At 41.8% G+C, this 22,138-nt stretch overlaps 1 protein-coding gene across 1 annotated transcript in view; it reads left to right on the top strand.

Annotated features, from left to right (window-relative positions):
* Nucleotides 1-22,138, top strand: part of MFSD11 (major facilitator superfamily domain containing 11) — a 115,313-nt gene that overhangs the window by 23,244 nt on the left and 69,931 nt on the right. Inside the window, exons 3-7 of the mRNA XM_073606213.1 lie at nt 3,424-3,479; nt 4,589-4,696; nt 5,954-6,033; nt 20,114-20,210; nt 20,391-20,449. Coding sequence (XP_073462314.1) covers nt 3,424-3,479; nt 4,589-4,696; nt 5,954-6,033; nt 20,114-20,210; nt 20,391-20,449 — 400 coding nt within the window. The remainder of the gene's footprint in view (nt 1-3,423; nt 3,480-4,588; nt 4,697-5,953; nt 6,034-20,113; nt 20,211-20,390; nt 20,450-22,138) is intronic.

The raw sequence follows: 22,138 nt of genomic DNA, 5'->3' as shown, positions 1-22,138 counted from the left end.
ATGAATGTAATCATATACTTGTAAAGCTATACTGTGAAAAATCAATGACGTATTTAAAATACACAACCCCCCTAGCAGAAAAGATCTCAGAGAAAAAAAGATCTTATAGTCAAATGCTTTATTGGGGCCTGATGGTACAGTGGCCCATAAGCTGAATCTCCAATAAGATAGAGAAATAAAAATATGGCTAAGGATGGTACATTCAGGGTTTGAGAAGAGAGGGGGCTATAAATTTAATTCACACCCCCCCGAAACAAAGCCCGGGAGACAGGAATTGAATGCCTCATTTAGGCCAGGTGGTGAGGTGGCCTGTGAATTAAATTTTTCTATGCTATTCTAATGAACCCTGTATGTAAGTACCTTTTTTTTTTTTTTTGGCCTAAAATATCGTACAGCTCATTATATAAAATTACCTGTCTTCATGTACCAGTGTACAAATACTATGTACTATATCTATGTTGCAGATAAAGATAAAGTCACCCAAACCTAAATCTCCCCTGATGAAGGAAAATATGTACCAATAAAAATTTCTGCAACATGTCGGGATGCATGCTACAATTCTTCATATACTGACCTCAGCTTGACTCTGGCAGTGCCTAGATTATTAGCTTTTGGGTTTGATATAGATATCTATGTATAACTAATTAATTGGTGTACTTTGTATATTTTAAAGTGACTGTTTTTTGAGGATAAAAAATCTTCTGTACTTAAAGCGGGGGTCCACCTACATCAACCTAAAAAAAAAAAAAAATATTAAAAGCCAGCAGCTACAAATACTGCAGCTGCTGACTTTTAATACATGGCCACTTACCTGTCCCAGGGTCCAGCGATGTCGGCAGGCGACGCTGAGAACCCGCTCTGTTCTCGGCAGCTGCCGCCGCCATCCTAGGTGAGGGATTCAGGAAGTGAAGTGTTGCGGCTTCACTTCCCGGTTCCCTACTGCGCATGCGCAAGTCGCGCTGCGCATCGTAACTGGTCCCCGCTATCTCCTGGGACTTGTGTGTTCCCAGCAGACAGCGCGGAGGGACAGGAAGAGGCATAGACTCCCATGGGAGTCTATGCCGGAAGTGGGTGCAAATACCTGTCTTAGACAGGTATCTGCACCCCCCTCGCCCCTGAAAGGTGCCAAATGTGACACCGGAGGGGGGGAGGGTTCCGAAAAGTGGAAGTTCCATTTTTGTGTGGAACTCCGCTTTAATAAAAGTGGCACTTGGTTGCCTTTTTACATCATTACTCCCATTTCTGCCTTAAAAGGCCAAGGGGGCGGCTCCTATTGCACTAGTTGCATGTTCTCTCTTTCTATAATTAAAGGCTGTTGGCAGTCCTACACATTCAATTCCCTCACAATCTTTTTCTCAGACTTTAGCTAAAACTGTATAGACTCTACTCTCTGAAGTATTTACAAAATATACCTGCGTGATAGAAGTATGTCACTAAGAGCCAGAGATCCCACTAAGGGCTTCAGCACCAGGAGCTGATGTGGCATGGACAGCTCATGACCCAGCAGAGATGACATCCAGGGAGGGCAATCCCCAAGGTAGAAATAATCAAGTGACTGTATGTGCTGGAACCATCAAAGGGTACTACAGAAAAATAATATATTTACAGTGTGCAATATGTCCTATACTCGGTAAAGGATGGGACAGGGGGATAGTGGAGAGTATCAGTGAGGACCAAGCCAATATAATTGAAAAATGTTGGAATAGTTAAAATGAGACAATCACCAAGCAGAAGTGATAATGATCAACCTAAATGTGCAAATAAGAACTAATGATAAAAGTGGATCTCAATTTACCCGAGACTAGTGAATAGAACCCTAAGGTCCAGAGTGATTCGTAGAGTAAACCGGTGTGAACAGATACAACCGCCCTGGAATGTATGTGTGTATATATTATATATATATATTATATATATTATATTTATATATATATATATATATATATAATATATATATATAATATATATATATATATATATATATATATATATATATATATATATATATATATATATATATATATATATATATATATATATATATATATATATATATATATATATATATATATATATATATATATATATATATAATCTCTCTCAAAATCAAATTTATTTAAGTCTTACCCTGTCAGTATTGTGTAAAAATATATAAAAAAAAAAAGATGTTTTTTTTCCCCCCTATCATGCAAATATCCAGTGATATTTTTCATTTTTTAAATTAAACTGACATAACCAAGGCAGAAAAAATATGTTCTCCAGAAGCCCTATGCATAACTAGGATCGTTGCTCTTTTCTGTGTGGGGGTGTAAGCCTTCATGCTGGAACTCTGCTGTTCTCCATTTAGTATAGAGTTTAATAGGAACTAGACTTTGCATTTCTTAATACTTTTCTGAAGAACAGATGGGGATGAGGGGAGGTAATTGTCCTCAGGATACTTCAAATCAGCAAGCAAGAAGATTCACCAGTTTAACACAAAAGTGCTGGAATAGCAGCTTCAATCTATTTAGTAAACCCTTGTGACAGCCCGAACTTTGTCATGTTGACTTTTACAGTCTTCTAAAACCTGCACCCTGCTGGCATTGTAATTCAGAGCTTGGTCTTCACATCTGTTGGTGAAATCACAAGTCGCTAAGCAGCCATCTTTTTTTACTATAACTTTCTTGGAGGATTGGAAATCTGGTCATAGCTGAATTGTGATGTGAAGGGTAGGTTGTAGGGCAGGGGTATAGGATTTTAGATAATACTGAGAAAAAAAAAGTAGTATTATTAATCAAATATCTAATCAGAAGATAAAGGCATTTGATTATCAATACAGATTGAGATGACATTGAAGCTAAAGCTGGCCATACACATAGATTTTTTTTTTTTTTTCTGTTCAGCCTGCAGGAACTAACAATATCTCCCATACACGTTACACAGTGTAGATGGATAAATCTCCGGCTGCAGGAATTGTATTCTGACACTCAGCCCCACTGGCTGTCAAAATGCCCAAACAGCAGGTCCATCTAATTTGGATGCAGCAGCTATAAGGCCAACAAGGTTCCAATCGGCGTGTGTTTTTTGTTTTTTTCCAATTGATGGATCGTGGGCGGGAGATGGCTGACAGGTTCATCAGGAATGAGATTAGTTAGGCTGACCTTCAGTCACTTTGAATGACTGAAGGCTGAGGTCACTCTGTGCATGGTTGTTGCATAGCTTTATTGGTAGAAATTGATTTTAAATAGAATTGGTTTTGAAAACTTTCTAATAAAAATAGATTCGAACTGATTGTGTTACCGTTTATAAGGAAACAATAGACCAAGACATTATAATTCAAAGAAAGGGGCTCCTGACAGCTTAGTGACATGAGACTGGTGCAGAATGAACATGTTCTGTTCATATTTTAACCTCCTGTATAAATTTTTTTTTCTTGCTTCCTCACAGCAAACTGTTATCTCCAGTTTAAATAACACAGAATTCCGTGGCAGTGGCTACACAAGGTATGTAAAATGTCACCTAAAAAGGACACCTTCTGAAATTTATAGTAAAGGAGATGATAATTCAAGCCATTAATAAGATGACTTGTTTCCAGCAAGGATAGTAAAATCCTCTATCACCCTGTTGGTATGACCAAAAAAGTTTTTTAACGTGCAGACCCATTTGACAAGCGAAGTTGGCAAGGAAACTGTTAATGTCCAGCAAACTTTGCAACTGTATTCGGCTGGATTCACACCTATGCATTTTTAGTGCTTTTTGCATTTTGCAGATTTGCACTACAGTCCATTTAACATGGTTTCCTATGGAACACGTTCTGTAGTGCAAATATGCAAAAAGCACTAAAAATGCATAGGAGTGAATCGGGCCTTAAAGTCAGGAGGTTAATTTATGATCCCTTACCTTGTTGGTATCAGAACTGCTTCTTCCCCCAATACAAATCTGTGGGAATGCAAAAGCAGCTTACAGGTCAGAAGGTTGGCTGCAGTTTAAATGCACCTGTCAATGAATTTCAAATGATTTCTGTAGCTTTTCAGCTGATGTCAAATGCAACAGTACAAGTAGAAAGAGAGGCAAACAAACCTACTTTAAAATGCTTCTTCCCCCAGTGTCCGGTGTACATTTTAGCATATATCACAATGTAAATACCTCTCTTCCCATCTTCCTTCTTTTTTTTTTTTTTAATGCAATCACATGACTGCAAAGTTCTGGTTCTTCAGTGTAATTATGTTAACCCCCTTCCTTTACCAGACACAGCTGCTCATGAGCACAGGGGAGTAATAATTTTGCAGTCACATGATGTGACATGAACATAGAGAAGCTTCTGGGGGACAGGTTTTTACATTGTGATACATGCTAACATGTATGTGGTGCACTGGGGAGGAAGTAGATTTTAATTTTTTTTCAGTTTGTTTTGCTTTGCCAAGCATTAAATAAAACTGATATGCTTTTAACAGTTTTGACTGAAAAAAGGGGTGTGGTGGTTTTTTTTTTTTTTTTTTTTTTAAATATTGTAATCTAAGACTACTACAGAAGTCTGTTTTTAGAATGCTACTGCATACACGAAACATAATTTGTGTGTTTTTTTTTTTTTTTTTTTTTCTTTTTTTCACAGCATGGCCATCATATATGGAGTGTTTTCAGCTTCCAATCTTATAGCTCCTTCTGTAGTTGCCTTGATTGGCTGTCAACTTTCAATGTTCGCAAGTGGTTTATTTTATAGGTGAGTATCTGCTCTTTAAATATTACAACTGCATTCAATCTGATTATAATGCTCAGTAGTGGAATCGACCATGAAACTTAAAACAGAAGTTAAAAAAAAAAAAAATATTATACTTGCCTAGGTGGATGCTGCATCTGTCCCCCGCTGCTGTTAAGACCGAGAATTGAGTGATCAAAAACTGCTTATTGCTTGGTTCTCTGTCTTCACTGAGCAGAGAGCTGGTGACTGTCCTGGTAGTTGTCTCTTTTCTCTTAAAATCCCAGGAGCGATCAGGCTGGTGCACGCTGAACTGGGCTGCCACATTCTCAGGCATGTATGTCTTGTCTTCTCTTTCTGAATATATTTCTAATAAGAGGGGTCTTACTATTGTGCTGTACTCTTGAGAAAGTTTGACAAATGCACCCCAAAGTGTGGTAACTTTACTTGCTTTGGCTGCAGAATCTGTTTCAAAATGTGCTTCTGCCTGATCCTACTGTCTTAGCCATGTTGTTTAATTGTGGGTTAAGGCCACACTCTGTGATTCAAACCATTATTACTCTTGCAGCATGCCCCCCAGCAGAACATGGTTAGGCTTTTGTATGAAAGATCTTTTGGTGGTCAGATAATCTGTTTGCATCTGTCAGTATGCAGAATTAATTTGGCCATACACATTACAATCTGATTTTAGAATGACCAAAAAGGGGGGGTTGTACAATCAAGCTGTAATGTGCTTGTGAGCTTTGTAGCACTCATTTATCAAGAATGCTGATAGCGACATATGAAAGTGTACTGTCTGTATATGGTAAACAATTTCACTGTGTTAAAAATGACAACCATGTTAATGGGGTATTACAGCAAAAAAAAAAAAAAAAAAAAAGGGCAGCAACTAACAACCCTAACCAACCAATCTGAGTGGTGGGAGATGATTGGATGCATTGGAAAGCTTTGCTCTCTCTGCAGATCAGCCTGTACTGGAGGTATCTAACCCCCCCCCCCCCCGCCCCAAATATCATTACCACTGTCCTGAAGCTATACCAAAATACACTTTAACATACTTTTTTTGTGTAGTGCCTGTCTTCCACCCACCCCCTTGATATTATGGCATATACATGTATGGATCTTTTTCCTTTTTTCCATGGTTTTATCTCATGTATTTAATTCTGAAATAGTTGTATGCTTTCCTATAACGTTGGAACACCTCACTGCATATGGTAAGAGCCAAACAAACACGACAACATGAATTATTTAATCACACTGACGACTTCTGTTTTCTTTTAGTGCCTATATTGCAATGTTCATCCAGCCATATACCTGGTCATTTTACACGTTATCTGTTTTAATCGGGATTGCTGCTGCTGGTGAGACTTTTCTGCTTTTATTTAATAAATGTGCTTCTCCAACCTTAAAGCGACCATACATTTTTTTAAGGCTGAATAAAAAAAATCTTAACAAATTTCTCCATCTATGCTACACAGTGTGGATGGACAAATCTCCCACTGTGGTGGATTGGATGCAGGCGCTGTTCTACTGACTTTTTCTGCATGGTTGTTATTATTATTATTATTATTATTATTATTATTACTATAATAATAATATTTGGTTCCCTGAAGTATATTGTGTGCAATGGTGCTGACAGGGAAACAAGCTGATCAAATTTTGGCTGTTTATTTGGAACCAGACAAAATTTGCTCAAGCTTTGTTCAAAAGAGTAATGCAGGGGCCACCATGGCTTTTGAAAGTGCTAGTTTGACTGTTGTACCGATTTGCTGCTTTTAAAGCGTCTGCTGTTGGAAGAAAATTTAAAAATGATTGTTTTTAAAGAAAATTAAATACTTGGCCTGTCACCCATGCTGCCAATTTTTTTCTACCTTGAGGCTGGGTGAAAATCTCCTGCATCCCACACACTTCTAGGTGTATCCAATGTCTGGTTGCTTGCTGCACGCTAGTTTCTCCTGTCTGCTTCTGTATCACTACTGTGTCCTGTAGTGATGCAAGGGCCAAGTAATTAAATTGCTGAGAGCAGAGAAGGACCAGGCATTGTACGTATGTGAAAGTTTTGTGTGTAGAGACTGTTGGATGCCACCATTTTGAATGTGAAGTCAGGGGACCTAGCTGACTCAGAGCAAGGTTGTATAGGGAGGTTTAGGGAAGGGCAGAGGAGATGGGCTAACACAGTTTCACAATTGAGAAGTTCCAAAAGGGGTGAGGGCTAAGACATGCATGGCGAAAGGGGGTTGCTCTAGGGAATTGACTCTTTCTGGAATAGTTAAACTGTTAGCACGTTCATAGGCACATTGCAAGTAAATGGAAAATGATTAGGCCCCGGTGTTTGTGTTCCTGGTCCATTTGCTTAACTGGGTTTTTTTTTTTCCTTAAGACATGTGCTAGACCTTGCCACTTGACTGATGCCTTTATTGCCTATTCTTTCTAATAAAGTAATGGTGTGGGTGGTCATCGGTCCTGCTGGGGGGTTTCTTCTGCATTTATTTCAAGCATTATACACATCTGGGTAGCTCCCCTGTATGATAGGTCGAGGTAGAACAAGATGTGTCATCTGGTGCTTGTTCTGGCACCAGATGATGACGCGCTTCGATGCATAGGATGTGCACTTCCGCCAGGCCCCTTTTTGAAGCATGGGCGTCTGTCCTTCAGTACCATTCTTTCTTTTTCATACATCATGGGACACAGAGTCAGGCTAATATTCATTACCTACTGGTTTATACTCTATCTCCAGGTGAATGGACACTGGTAGACCAAAGGTCTTCTTCAGACAGGAAGTGATCCCCCTATATAACCCCTCCCACACAGGAAGCACTTCAGTTTTTTACCAGTGTCTGCAAGGTGGATGGCATGGTTTGTTTGAGCTCTCTGAGCTCCAGGTCTCTAGTCTCACAAACTTCTTAAATGAATCATTGGATTGACCGATCGGATCCTGTGACATTTTGCCTGTAATGCGGCCTCCGGGCGCTGGACCCTGCAAAGTGGAATCCTGGACACCACAGCGCTAAAGCATTCCTGCAGGGTGCTGAACAGGTCCAAGGGAGTGGACCCGTAAACATGAAAAGGGTACCCAGTCCTTGAAGGTCCTCAAGTGACAGGAACCTGCCATGATGGGTGAAGTTTGGGCTCTTCGTTTCTAAGCTGCCCTGCGCCTGGACAGGTAAGTGAAACCCCTTTACTATTATTGTGGGGTGTCCCAGTGATTGTAACAATCAGTCAAGCTAGCTAGAGGCTGGACACCTATGTGCGGTGACCATACGGGGGAGTTTTGGGCTAGCTGTGGGTGTTTGCAAAGCGTACCTTTTTTTTGCTTGCGTCTGGCTGTTTCGTACCTGTATGATGGTACACGACGGTGCGCCATTTTGCCTTCATTCACCATGGCGCATGTGCGTTCGCAAGAGTGCCATTGTGTTTAGCAGTTGTTTGGTGGCCATGGCGCATGTGAGTTCACAAAAGCGCCACTGGACTTAGCAGTTGTTTGGCGGCCATGGTGCACGTGGCTTCGCCGCATATGCGCAGTAGCCTTTATCCGTGCGCACGAGAATTTGCGTCATATGCGAATACAGCCACGCCCGTTCGCCGGGACCATGCAGGCGGCACACACCCAGCTTATTTAAGCTGTATAGGCCAAGCATACAGTGCTTGCAGAAGGCAGCTGTGGGACAAAAAGCAGGATCTGGACAGACACTTGCAGCGGTTCATTCTTTCCTTACGGGTCACGTGAGTCACCAAGTGTTGCTTGGCAGGCTGAAGGTGCTTAGCAGGATTGTTACATAGGGGCTCGGGAGCCCTATTAAAGGGTCTCCCTTCTGAGGTATTTTAATACTACACCCAAATACTCTTTTTGTGGCGGGTAAATGTCCAAAAAAGAGGAGCGGGACTAACACACTATAGGGAAGGGCACACCAACGTCGTCAGTAGTTCCTGATGAACGTAGTCATATCCCCTGAAAGACCAGAGGCTTCCAGGCAATCTGAGCCGCTGCAACTTTCTGGTATTGTGCCTACAGTCAACGCTGCTGCTTCACCCTTTATAACTAAGGTTAAACTTTCCTCGGCCCTAGCTGGGTTAGAGCACAGAATTGCTGGCATGATTGCCTTCATCCCACAGGATAGCAGGAAGCGTGACAGATCCCCCTCCGCGGAGCCTCCTAGTCTGGAGCAGGAATGGGTTGAGGATGGGAAAGAGCTTAAAGCTCAGGACCCTGTGGGGGGGCCCGGCAGATGAGTCTACTTCCGAGCAATCTGGACAAGAAGATATCCAGTTTGATGTCTGCCTCTCAGTCGCAGAGGCTTTTGATGCTGACTCTGACCGAAAAGGTTTGTTCTGCCTTTAAGTTGCCTCTTGCAGAGATGACTGCGCTCCCCCTGGTCCTCTTTGGGATCCCTGAGGCCTCTTCAGGCCGCACAGGCTTTCCCTCTACACCCCCTGTTGGAACAGGCAGTGAATGCTGATTGGGAACATCCTGACAGGATTTTTGTTCCTCCTAAGAGGTTTTCCCTTTTATGTCCCATAGATGAAAATTTCATTAAAAAATGGAGCATGGCAGCAGCCTCTTCCTTTAAACAAGAACTGAACTTGTCTGGTAGATAACTCACAGGGTTTGAAAGAAATTGGAGTTGTTATTAAAAGCTTCCTTTTTCTTTGGCTAGTTCAGCTATTCAGCCAGCTGTTGCAGCAATTGGTATCTGCCAGTCTGTAAAGGATCCAGTCAAACGCCCTGATAGGCCTAACCAGGAGGATGATCTGCCTGAAAGTAAGACAGATGTTTCTCGAGCGCTGTGTTTTGCTATAGACGCCTTAAAGGATTCAATACAGCAGGTTTCTCGTTTGGCTCTCTCGTCTGTACATATGCGCAGACTTTTATGCCTTAAGAACTGTTCAGCCGAACTTCCTTGTATAAAAGTTATTGGCAGGTTTACCTTTTCATGGGGAACGTTTATTTGGTGATCATTTGGACAAATATATCCAAAGATCTCCGGAGGGAAGAGTTCTCTACTTCCTGTGAAGAAAAGCACCAGACGTCCCTCGTTTAAAACCTCAGAAACTGCTTCCTCTAATGTCTCAGCGCCAAGGCGGCTCTGCCGCCAACAGGGCGCGAGGGCCAGGGGCAAGCACCAAGGCCAGAAGAAGCCATGGGTCCAAGATTCTTCTAAACCCAGCACCAAGCCCTCCTTTTTGAGGGGACACCCCACTCCATTGAGTGGGGGTAAGGCTGCTGCACTTTGCGGACATTTGGAGAACAATTCAGGACGAGTGGGTCACCTCAATTATATCTCGCAGTTACAAGCTAGAGTTGCGGTTCCCCCTCAGAGGTTTTTAAGATCCAGCGTTCCTCGGATCCTCCAAAAAGAAACGTATTGCTTCCTGCACTACATCTAGTACAGGGATCCTCAAACTTAGGCCCTCCAGCTGTTACAGAACTACACATCCCATGAGGCATTGTAAAACACTGACATTCACAGACATGACTAGGCATGATGGAAATTGTAGTTCCTGAACAACTGGAGGGCCATAGTTTTGAAGACCCCTGATCTAGTACATCAAGGAGTGATTGTAGAGGTTCCAGTATCCAAAAGGGGCACAGGGGTTTTACTCAAACCTGTTTACTGTTCAGAAACCAAATGGGGACACAAGGCCCATTTTGGACCTAAGATCCCTGAACAAGTATCCGATACAGTCTTTTCGGATGGAGTCTGTCCGCTCAGTAGTAGCCTCAATCCAGAGGGGAGACTTTCTAGCCTCCATCGATTTTATATATGTGCAAATACACGTGGCTCTACCCTTCGGGCTGGCTACGGCTCCTCGGACGTTCACAAAGGTCCTAGCACTAGTACTGGGTCTTTTAAGGGCCCAAGGGATCCTGGTGATCGGGTATCTGGACGACCTCCTACTCAGATCACTCATTACAGGCTCTAGAACAGAGCATAATATGCACCGTGTGGTATTTGAAAAGCTTAGGCTGGATCATAAATACCGAAAAGTCAGCCTTGAAACCAGTCGAATAAGAGGCACCAGACAACCCTCCATTCGGCTCTGTATGAGTCTTCTAGGAAGGAGATGGTATCCTCCTTTAAGGCAGTGCCCTATGCCCAGTTCCATTCCAGGCCTTTACAGCAAGACCTCTTGTTGGCCTGGACCAGAAGAGGAAAAGCCCTGGATTATCCAATGTGCTTATCTCCTCGGGCACACTTAAACCTAAGCTGGTGGTTGGAGGATCAGAACCTGCGAAGGGGAAAATCCTTTCTCCCGTTAACTTGGAGAGTACTGACTACAGATGCCAGTCTCTCAGGCTGTGGAGTGACCCTAGGAAAGAAGAAAGAAATGGCTGCACATCCAGAACTTCTGATTGGTGTTATCTCTCACAGCTCATGGGGAAATGATCAGGGACAGAACAGATCCTGCCCATCAACGTCCTGGAAATCTGGGCACTACGTCTGGCCCTACGGTCCTGGACAGTGGAGCTTCAGGACTGCCCTATCTTGGATCAGTCCAACAATGCCACCGCAGTGGTCTATATAAACCACCAAGGCGGTACCAGGAGTCGTTCAGCTCTGAAGGAGGTTAACCACATACTAGACTGGGCAGAGGGACATGTGCCAATGATATTGGCAGTCCATATCCCGGGAGTAGAGAACTAGAAGGCAGATTATCTCAGCCACCAGCAGATCTGCCTGGGGAAATGGTCCCTACACACAGGGGTGATCCAGAAAATTTGCCAGCGTTGGATGGCCAGAGGTCGACCTATTGGCATCCAGATTCAACAACAAGCTACAGCAGTTTGTGTCCCGAACAAGGGATCCTCTGGCAATCAGAGCAGATGCTCTGATAGTTCCATGGAGACAGTACTCCCTTGTTTATGCTTTCTCTCCAATCCCTCTCCTTCGATTTGTTGCGCAGGATTTGGTAAGAGGGAGTTCCAGTCATTCTGGTGGCACCAGCCTGGCCCAGAAGGCCCTGGTTCCCAGAGATTGTGAGACTGACAATAGACGGGCCATGGACGCTTCCACAGCGCCCCAATCTACTGTCTCAAGGTCCTATATTCCACCCCAATTTACAGTCTCTAAATTTGACGGCATGGCTATTTGAAGCCAGGGTGTTAAAGGACCGTGGCATCGGGATCAGTAGTGTCTACCCTAGTGAATGCTAGAAAAGCTGTCACTAGGAAAATTTATCATAAGGTCTGGAAGAATTATATTGCTTCTTGTGAAGCCAGAAAATGGCATCCTCGGAAATATGTGATTGGGAGAATTCTCTGTACTCAAAGCCAATTTGTTTTCTACAGTCAGCTGTGGAAATCAATCAGAGGTCAGGTTTCAGCCCTATCAGTATTCTTCCAAAGGCCTTTAGCCTCCCATTCGCTGGTCTGAACCTTTTATACAGGGGGCAACTCGCTTGCTTCCCCCCCATTAGGTCACCTACGTGTCCTTGGGACTTGAACTTGGTGCTGTCTGTGTTACAGAAACAACCATTTGAACCCATCGAGGAAATTCCATTAGACTTGCTGTCATGCAAGCTAGCCTTCCTGATGGCTATCGCCTCTGCTAGAAGGGTGTCGGAGTTGGTGGCCCTTTCATGCAGGGAACCGTACTTGATCCTTCACCATGACAGGGTCGTGTTACAACCTGTTCCATCCTTTTTGTCAAAAGTGGTGTCGGCCTTTCATTTAAATCAGGACATTTTGCCTTCTTTTTTTCTCTCGGCCTCGTTCGGCGGAAGAGAGACGACTGCACTCCTTGGACGTTGTGCGGGCAGTCAAGGTTTATTTGTCTAGATCTGCGGAGATCCGTGGATCAGACTCCTTTTTTGTTTTACCAAAAGGACCCAAGAAAGGGCAGGCAGCTTCCATTGCCAATTGGGGCCGTCAATTGGTCATTTAGGCCTATGGTCTGAAGCATAAAGCTCCTCCCTTTAGGGTGAGAGCTTATTCTACCAGGGGTGAGGGAACCTCCTGGGCTTTTCACCATCAGGTAGATGTGGCTCAGATTTGTAAGGCTGCTACCTGGTTTTCAGTGCATAGGTTCACAAAATTTTATAAAGTGGATGTTCGAGCAGCCTAGGATTCGGCTTTCGCTGCGGGCTGCCATATAAGTTCTGATGGCTATTGTTTGGCAGGGTGTCCCTCCCCTCAAGGCTATTGCTCTGGGACGTCCCAGTAGGTAATGAATATTAACTTGACTCTGTGTCCCATGATGTATGAAAAAAGAAAATGGGATTTTTTTTTTGTCATAATTACCTGTAAAATCCTTTTTCTTTGAGTACATCATGGGACACAGAGATCCTTCCCACATTTCTTTCTTTATTTATCTTGAGGATTCAGTGCTTGCTCCAAAACTGGAGTGCTTCCTATGTGGGAGGGGTTATATAGGGGATCACTTCCTGGCTGAAGACCTTTGGTCTACCATTGTCCATTCACCTGGAGATGGAGTATAGCCCAGTAGGTAATGAATATTAGCCTGACTCTTTTGTCCCATGATGTACTCAAAAGGATTTTACAGGCAAGTATGATGGAAAAATCCTATTCTGGAGAAAAAGGGGAACATGAGAATAAGGAGTTTGTGGGACTTTATGAAACACACCACTGGAATAAAATGAATCAATTAATATTCAATGACCTATTTAATGATACATGTGGGCATACATGCAAACGGGGAGGGGGGGTGTCTGGAGTTGATGTTCCCACAGTGCCTCCAGCTGCCAACAACAATATCTGTGCTTTTTGACCTTGATTTTAGCCATAGATAAGAGTGTTGGGAATACAGTTTTTGTTCTCTCTCTTCCCGTTATATTACTATGTAAATATTATATACAGTCAGGTCCATAAATACTGGGACATCAACACAGTTCTAATTTTTTTTGGCTCTATACACCACCACAATAGATTTGAAATGAAACAAACAAGATGTGCTTTAACTGCAGACTTTCAGCTTTAATTTGAGGGTATTTACATCCAAATCGGGTGAACGGTTTAGGAATTACAACAGTTTGTATATGTGCCTCACACTTTTTAAGGGACCAAAAGTAATGGGACAATTGGCTGCTCAGATGTTCCATGGCCAGGTGTGTGTGTTATTCCCTCATTATCCCATTTACAAGGAGAAGATAAAAGGTCCAGAGTTAATTTCAAGTGTGCTATTTGCATTTGGAATCTGTTGCTGTCAACTCTCAATATGAGATCCAAAGAGCTGTCGCTATCAGTGAAGCAAACCATCATTAGGCTAAAAAAACAAAACAAACCCATCAGAGAGATAGCAAAAACATTAGGTGTGGCCAAATCAACTGTTTGGAACATCCTTAACCTCCCTGGCGGCATGATTATTTCAGATTTTTGCGTTTCAAAGCGGTACAATTATTTTGCATAGAAATTTGGCGTTTTATATTGTAGGCCTGTAATTCTTAGCAATAACACACTTAAATCTGTCCACCAAGGGTCTAGTAGATATCCCGGGTATAATGGAGTTTGAAACACAAAATCATAAATTATAATGTAATAAATATAAATAATTATTAAATAAAATACATTTCTAAAAAATAATATAATAAATTTCCCCACGATTCACTATCGCTCAATTCTGCAAGTGTTCTAATTTGCTATCGCTGTTTTCTAGCTGATCTAAAACCACTTTTGACGTAAGGGGACACTTTTTGGTTGCCATGGACAATCTCCAGTTTCCAGGCAGAAAGAACAGTATATATCATATACAACTGCATGCAGGGCATTGGACAAAGCACTGGGGACAAAAGGGATGTGAAATGATTTCATACAGTAATGTAATCTGTAAGATTACAGTGTACTGTATGTGTTATGAATTTTCACTCTTTTGAATTTGCCGCCAGGCTCCGCCCCCGTGCGTCGCGATGCTCGTAGAGAACTGAGCCCGGCACACTGGTCATTGGGGCGGAGGACACAGCCTGCAGACACAGCGGGGGTTGGGGGGGACACCGCAGGATCCTGGGGACAAAGTAAGTACACCGCACCAGGATCCTGCAATGTAATCCCGAGTGTGGCTCGGGGTTACCGCTAGAGTTGTCCCGATACCAATACTAGTATCGGTATCGGCACCGATACCGAGCATTTGCCCAAGTACTTGTACTTGGGCAAATGCTCCCGATGCTTCCCCGATACCTGGAAGACAGCTGTGATCGGCGCGTGGGGGAGTTACAAGATTCTCCCCCAGCGGCTTTCAGCAGCTTTAGTGACAGACAGCGGTGATCGCTCACCGCTGACTGTCACTGCATCCTCCTCCATGCCCCCTCCATTCCTCTGTCCCCCTCCGCTGTCCCCCTCTGTTCCTCTCTCCTTCCCTGTGTCTCTCCGCTGTCCCCCTCCGTTCCTCTCTCCTTTTCTGTCCCCCTCCGTTCCTCTCTCCTTCCCTGTGTCTCTCCGCTGTCGCCCTCCGTTCCTCTCTCCTTCCCTGTGTCTCTACGCTGTCCCCTCCGTTCCCCTCTCCTTCTCTGTCCCCTCCATTCTGCTGTCTCTCTCCGCTGTGTGAATGGACAGAGTCAGCTGACTCTGTCCATTCACACAACTGAAACATTGTAATCTCCTGTGATTACGATGTGTCAGTTTATGAATGGAGAGGAGCCGCTGTCTTCTCTCTATTCATTCTTAGTGCAGCTGAGGCTGCAGAGAAAGGGACTGGGGTATCTTTATCCTCTGTCTCTTTCTCTGTCTCAAGGGGGAGATATCAGAAGTCTGTTAAGACCCCTGATATCTCACCAAAGCCCCCCAACAGGGCTGATAAAAAAAAAAAAAAAATTATAAAGAATAAAAAAATATATTATTGTAAAAAATTAAAATTGTAAAAAAAAAACACACACACATACACCGTTCCCCCCCCCCCCCCCCCCCCCCCAAAAAAAAAAGAAAACACTGTTGAAAAAAAAAACACTGTCACATGACATTAAAAAAAAAAAGTATCGGTAATCGGTATCGGCAAGTACTTGAAAAAAAGTATCGGTACTTGTACTCGGTCCTAAAAAAGTGGTATCGGGACAACCCTAGTTACCGCTAATGGTGCTGAAATTTAACCCCGAGCCACACTCGGGGAAAACCGCCAGGGAGGCTACAAAGAAAGAACGCAGTGGTGAGCTCAGCAACACCAAAAGACGCGGAAGACCACAGAAAACAACTGTGGTGGATGACCGAAGAATTCTTTCCCTGGTGAAGAAAACACCCTTCACAACAGTTGGCCAGATCAAGAACACTCTCCAGGAGGTAGGTGTATGTGTGTCAAAGTCAACAATCAAGAGAAGACTTCACCAGAGTGAATACAGAGGGTTCACCACAAGATGTAAACCATTGGTGAGCCTCAAAAACAGGAAAGCCAGATTAGAGTTTGCCAAACAACATCTAAAAAAACCTTCACAGTTCTGGAACAACATCTTATGGACAGATGAGACCAAGATCAACTTGTACCAGAGTGATGGGAAGAGAAGAGTTATGGAGAAGGAAAGGAACTGCTCATGATCCAAAGCATACCGCCTCATCAGTGAAGCATGGTGGTGGTAGTGTCATGGCGTGGGCATGTATGGCTGCCAGTGGAACTGGTTCTCTTGTATTTATTGATGTGACTGCTGACAAAAGCAGCAGGATGAATTCTGAAGTGTTTCGGGCAATATTATCTGCTCATATTCAGCAAAATGCTTCAGAACTCATTGGACGGCGCTTCATAGTGCAGATGGACAATGACCCGAAGCATACTGCGAAAGCAACCTAAGAGTTTAAGGGAAAGAAGCGGAATGTTATGCAATGGCCAAGTCAATCACCTGACCTGAATCCGATTTGAGCATGCATTTCACTTGCTGAAGGCAAAACTGAAGGGAAAATGCCCCCAGAACAAAGCATGAACTCAAGACAGTTGCAGTAGAGGCCTGGCAGAGCATCGCCAGGGATGAAACCCAGCGTCTGGTGATGTCTATGCGTTCCAGACTTCAGGCTGTAATTGACTGCAAAGGATTTGCAACCAAGTATTAAAAAGTGAAAGTTTGATAATTGTTAATCTGTCCCAAACTGTATACAAACTGTTATAATTCCTACACTGTTCACCTGATTTGGATGTAAATACCCTCAAATTAAAGTGGTTGTAAACCCATTACAACCACTTTAAACCTACAGGGAAGCCTAGATTAAGGCTTACCTGTAGGTGCAAGAAATATCTCCCAAACCTAAAAGGTTTAGGAGATATTTGCAGAAACAGCGGCACTCATGTCTACGGCGCATGTGCCGTAGACATCGGGCGCACTAAGCATGCCGTTAGTGGCGGCACCAGCGCGCGATAAGTGATATCGCGGCTCCAGCCAGTCACAGCGCCGGAGCCGCGATACCCGGAAGTCGCTTCGTTATGGATGGCGGCGTCGGAGGAGGTGAACGAGGGCCGATGCGGGGGCTTCCATCTCACGTAAGTAATTCATAATGAGCTAGTATGCTCATTATGCCTTTGTCTTGCAGGGTGTGTGTTTGTTTGTTTTTTTTGTTCCCCCCCCGAGGCTTTACTTCATCTTTAAAGCTGAAAGTGTGCAGTTAAAGCACAAGCACATCTTGTTTGTTTAATTTCAAATCCATTGTGGTGTATAGAGCCAAAAAGATTATAATTGTGTCGATGTCCCAATATTTATGGAATATCTATCTATCTATCTATCTATCTATCTATCTATCTATCTATCTATCTATCTATCTATCTATCTATCTATCTATCTATCTATCTATCTATCTATCTATCTATCTATCTATCTATCTATCTATCTATCTATCTATCTATCTATCTATCTATCTATCTACTTTGTTGTTTGCTTTAGCTTTAGAACCGTTGGCTGCTTCTATCTGGCAATCAGAATATTACTGGGTTTTGTAGATCTATGGTAGAGGACAAAATCGCCTTCTATGTGGATGATGCACTTCTATTTCTGGGAGATACTTCATCCTCATTGGAGGCAGTAATGTCTTTGATTAAAAAACATGGTTCTTTTTCAGGCTTTAAGATAAATTGGGATAAGTCAGTACTTTTACTAGTGGACCCTTTGGCGACCGATCTGCCAATCTCTGCTTCTCAGATCACAGTAGTCTCTGTGTTTAAATATCTAGGTATCACAAGTGGGTACATATGTGGAGAGGAACCTGTCCCCACTACTTAAGCGGCTTGGGCAAATGGGAAAAATCTGGAGTAAATTGCTTTTGACAATAATAGGTAGAGCCAATTTTGATAAAGATTATTTGGATGCCACAATTTATTATATTTGCTCCTTAACTGTCCCATTATCGTTACCACGGTAATTTTTTAAACCAAATAGATACTTTGTTTAGAGATCTAATTTAGAGCTATAAACATCCTCAGATCAACTTGGAAACTTTGCAGCTACCTAAGGATGAAGGAGGATTGTCTGTCCCTAATGCCAGGCTTTAGTATCTGGCATCTCAACTCCACCAATTAAACGGTTGGAATACTATAGATTGTGAGGATCCTATACAACAAATTATATTCTCCAAATGCCGATAAATCCATTAGTGCAGTTAGTTTCCTATCAATTTTTTAACAAATACATATATTCTACATTCCACTTGGTATATAGGTTCTGGACCACTGTTCAACAAAAACTCATTATGAGGGTTACACACAATATATGCCCATATGGAATAATCAGCTGCCTGAAGTGGCGAAACTTAAAAATTTTGACTTGTGGAAAAAGGCAGGCATTTTGTTTCTTTGCCAACTCTGACAATGATGCTTTGCAATCACCAAAGACAGATCAATGGATTAAAGCAATTAAAATTAATTTAAGATGAGAGGAACTGAGCCTTTTTAAACATAGGAGATGTCCTAAGAAATTTGGAAAGAATCTGGCATTGGTTAGTGTCTGATCTGGTTTAAAAATCTGATGAGTATATTAATATGGGACATTGGGTAAGAAAGCTAACATTGGAGTGAAATGAATACATATAAAACAGCTATTCTATAGGAATAAGGTGAAGGAGGGAATTGGGGGGGAGGGACAGTTGAACGTTATATTTATTATTATTTGTTTTGTATGATAGTATGTTTGATTGCGTTTGTCTTTTGCCTGTATTCACAACGTTGGGTGGGGTAATGATATAAGTAATTGATACCAACGTTCATTTTTTTAAAATTTTAATCTAACGTGAAATAATGAATAAAATTTGAAAAAAAAATATGGTAAATATATTTTTTACAGATGCATCCAGTTTGTCACTGCTCCTGATGAGTGGAAGTTATCCACGAAACACGCTGAGCTTTCATTGATACAATGTCACAGCATTTATGCGTCTGTCGTGTGACTCCCACCTTTTCAATCACGCGACTCCCACCTTTCAGAATTATTAATCAATTATTATATGTACCATGGCCTCTATTTCTCATGTTTGTATTCTATTGGATACAATACCATTTTTATACTATTATGAATCATGCGGGTGTATTTATGTATTATGCTACAATTTTTACCATTGTGTGATTTGCCAATCATGTTTATTTTCTTTTTTATGCTACTTACTGAGATGGATTTTCTTGTTTGCATGTATGCCCACATGTATCATTAAATTTGTCATTGATTTATTGATTTATTTTTTCCAGTGGTGTTTCATATAAAGTCCCACAAACTCCTTATTCCCATGTTCCCCTTTTTCTCCAAGCAACAGGGCTGGAGACATATATACTTTATTAGACATTGTTTCATATAAAGTCACAAAATTCATTTTCTTTTATATGACCATTCTATTATGGGTTTTGATTTCAGATTTGAGTAGATGCTCCTAAAGGGTTAATCACAACTAAAGGAATTCAGACCTTGCCACTTTCCTCATTTAGAACCCTGATGTCCATGTGTGGGGGAATGCTTTCATCAAACCGATGTTCTTAGATGGTACACTTTCAGTTGTCGTATGTTTGCCTTACCTTGTAATGGAGGACTCTCCTGTGGTGGCTGCAGTTTGTAGTGTCATAGATGATTGAGCATTTGCATTGTAACAGCTAATCTTTGCTGGACTTGCCCTACTACTTGTTTACTACTACAATTGGTTGTGATTGACAGCATGGTGCTGTCCGTATATAGCCTGAGCAGTAGAACAATCTGGCATCAGTAGGAAATGACATGGAGCACCCTCTTTAATTGCTCCTCCCAGCTCTGATCCTCTGAAGAGGTCATTGAGCCTGGTGATTAAATCACAGGGTCAAAGAAGAGGAATTCTATGTTTTTAGAAAGAGTATCTGAACATTCGACTCTCTGAGCACATAATTTGAACATGAGCCAAAAAAAAAGGCCAAACAATGTACATTATTATTTAAATAAGCTGCAGTAAGTATTTTGCTTGTAAGTGAAATCTAGTTCATGCTTTGACTGCTTCATAAATACTTTCCCTGCATCGTGTATTTATGGGTTCGCAGCATGGGCCATTTTATATATTTTCATTATTTCATTTCCTAGTGCTGTGGACTGCACAAGGCACCTGTCTGACTGTAAACTCTGATGACAAAACCATTGGGCGGAATAGCGGTATCTTCTGGGCTCTACTGCAGTTCAGGTAATCTATGGCTTTTTCCTGTCTGTTTTAATGAGACATGTAACAACCAAGTAGTCGAGTTTTGTTAGTCTGCAATAAACAGTGGAAATAGTTTTCGCATCCTATAGATTGCAGAATGTTCTTGTTCTAATGCCTTGCTATTGAATATATTCCAGCGAGTTGTCATTTGTTTTTTTACAGTATGCTTTTTGGAAACCTTTATATCTACATTGCATGGAAAGGAGAAGCTAGCATATCAGGTATGCTGTGTGTTTTTTTTTTTTTTTTTTTTTTTTTTTTTTTCCATTTGTGGTATGATGATTACTTGTTACTGAATGAAGCCTCTTGTATGTTGACCTGGGATGGGAAAACCTAAACCCTGGAATTTACAAAGAGTAGTGCAGGAAGACTTTTCAAAAGTGTCTCATGCATTCTAAAAGTGATGAAAAAATGGGCCAAATTCATATATCATCTTCTTCTAGAGCTTGTACTTGAATTTGGCTCAGGCTTGCACCACTTTTAGAATGCATGCGAGACACTTTTGCTAATCTGTCTGAGCCAGTTCTTCTTTCTGTACACCAAAAGAGTTGCTCTTAATTCGCTCCACTTTTATGTTTGGCGCATTTATTGTGACACAATGTAAAAGTGGTGCAACACAATGTTGAGTGATACATTTTAGAACTACCTGAATTTGGCGCATGACTTGCTGGCAGAACCAAAAGTGTTGCAAATGCTTCAGGAATGTGGTGCAATGCCTTAACGAGGGATTAACGCCAGAAAAGTGCTGCAGCAGTTTTATTGAATTCCCCCAATATTGTTCACAATTATTGATATATAATTCACAAACTGTTTCTGTACTGCTGTATTATGCCACATAGGTTGGTGCCTTGCAAATGTATGCAACAAAAACCTCTAATCTCAAAACCTAATATTCAATAAAATATATTCATTACTAAAACGGCTGTGGAAAAAGCCCTGCATATAAAATTTACAATGCAATTGAAATTATGTGGGGCCTGTGTTATACTTATTTTATTAGGGCAGTTCAAAGTTAAAGTGGAATTCCAGGCACAATATAAATTTTGGTCATGATTAGTATGCTAAATATGTAAAATTTTCATCATCTGCATTTATATGCTAGCTGATTTGTCTCGCTTAGATCAGACTTTCTAAGCCAATCAGTGCTTCCTGTTCTTTACCGACAACGGTTTCTCTCTTCAGCTGAATTTGCCAGCTGTCATGCACTTCCTGAAACCGTTGTTGGTATTTTTTTTTTTTTTTTTTGATAAATTCAGCTTCACTTTCTATAAACCCGCCCCATCCCTCCCAGCCTTCTGCAGAGTGTGCAGAAGCTACTCCTTTAATCAGCGTGCTCCCTCGGCTATACCATGGAAATTACACCACCGGTGGGTTTTCAGGTGTCACTTCCTGTCACATGTTCCCGTCTGCGCTGTCGATTCTGGCAGTGACTGCGCTAACTTTCTTTGGGAACCCCCGCTGGGCAGCTACATCACCTTCAGAAATGATGTACATAGGCACGCCCAGGGACCTGCACGGACTGGAATTGCCGGCCAGATTGCTGGCAGATAGTAAAATCGTCGGCAGGCTCAGTCTAATCCCTCCTATTCCCAGCATGCCCAAGATAGAATGTGTGTGTATATATATATATATATATATATATGTGTATATATATATATATATGTGTATATATATATATATATATATATATATATATATATATATATATATATAGATGTTCCTTCAGTTGTTTATTGTTGTAGAAATAAAAGCAGATCGCAGACATGGCCAAAAACTAAAGGCGTTTCAAATGGCAACTTTCTGACTTTAAGAAACACTAAAAGAAATCAAGAAAAATAATTGTGGTGGCCGGTAACAGATTTATAGAATAAGCACAGGGAAAAAATTATGGAATCGCCCTGTAAATTTTC

This window comes from Aquarana catesbeiana, linkage group LG12 (genome assembly GCF_042186555.1).
Source record: "Aquarana catesbeiana isolate 2022-GZ linkage group LG12, ASM4218655v1, whole genome shotgun sequence".
NCBI classification, from domain to species: domain Eukaryota; kingdom Metazoa; phylum Chordata; class Amphibia; order Anura; family Ranidae; genus Aquarana; species Aquarana catesbeiana.
Note: the sequence above shows the minus strand (reverse complement) of the source record. Positions and strands in the feature narration are given on the sequence as shown.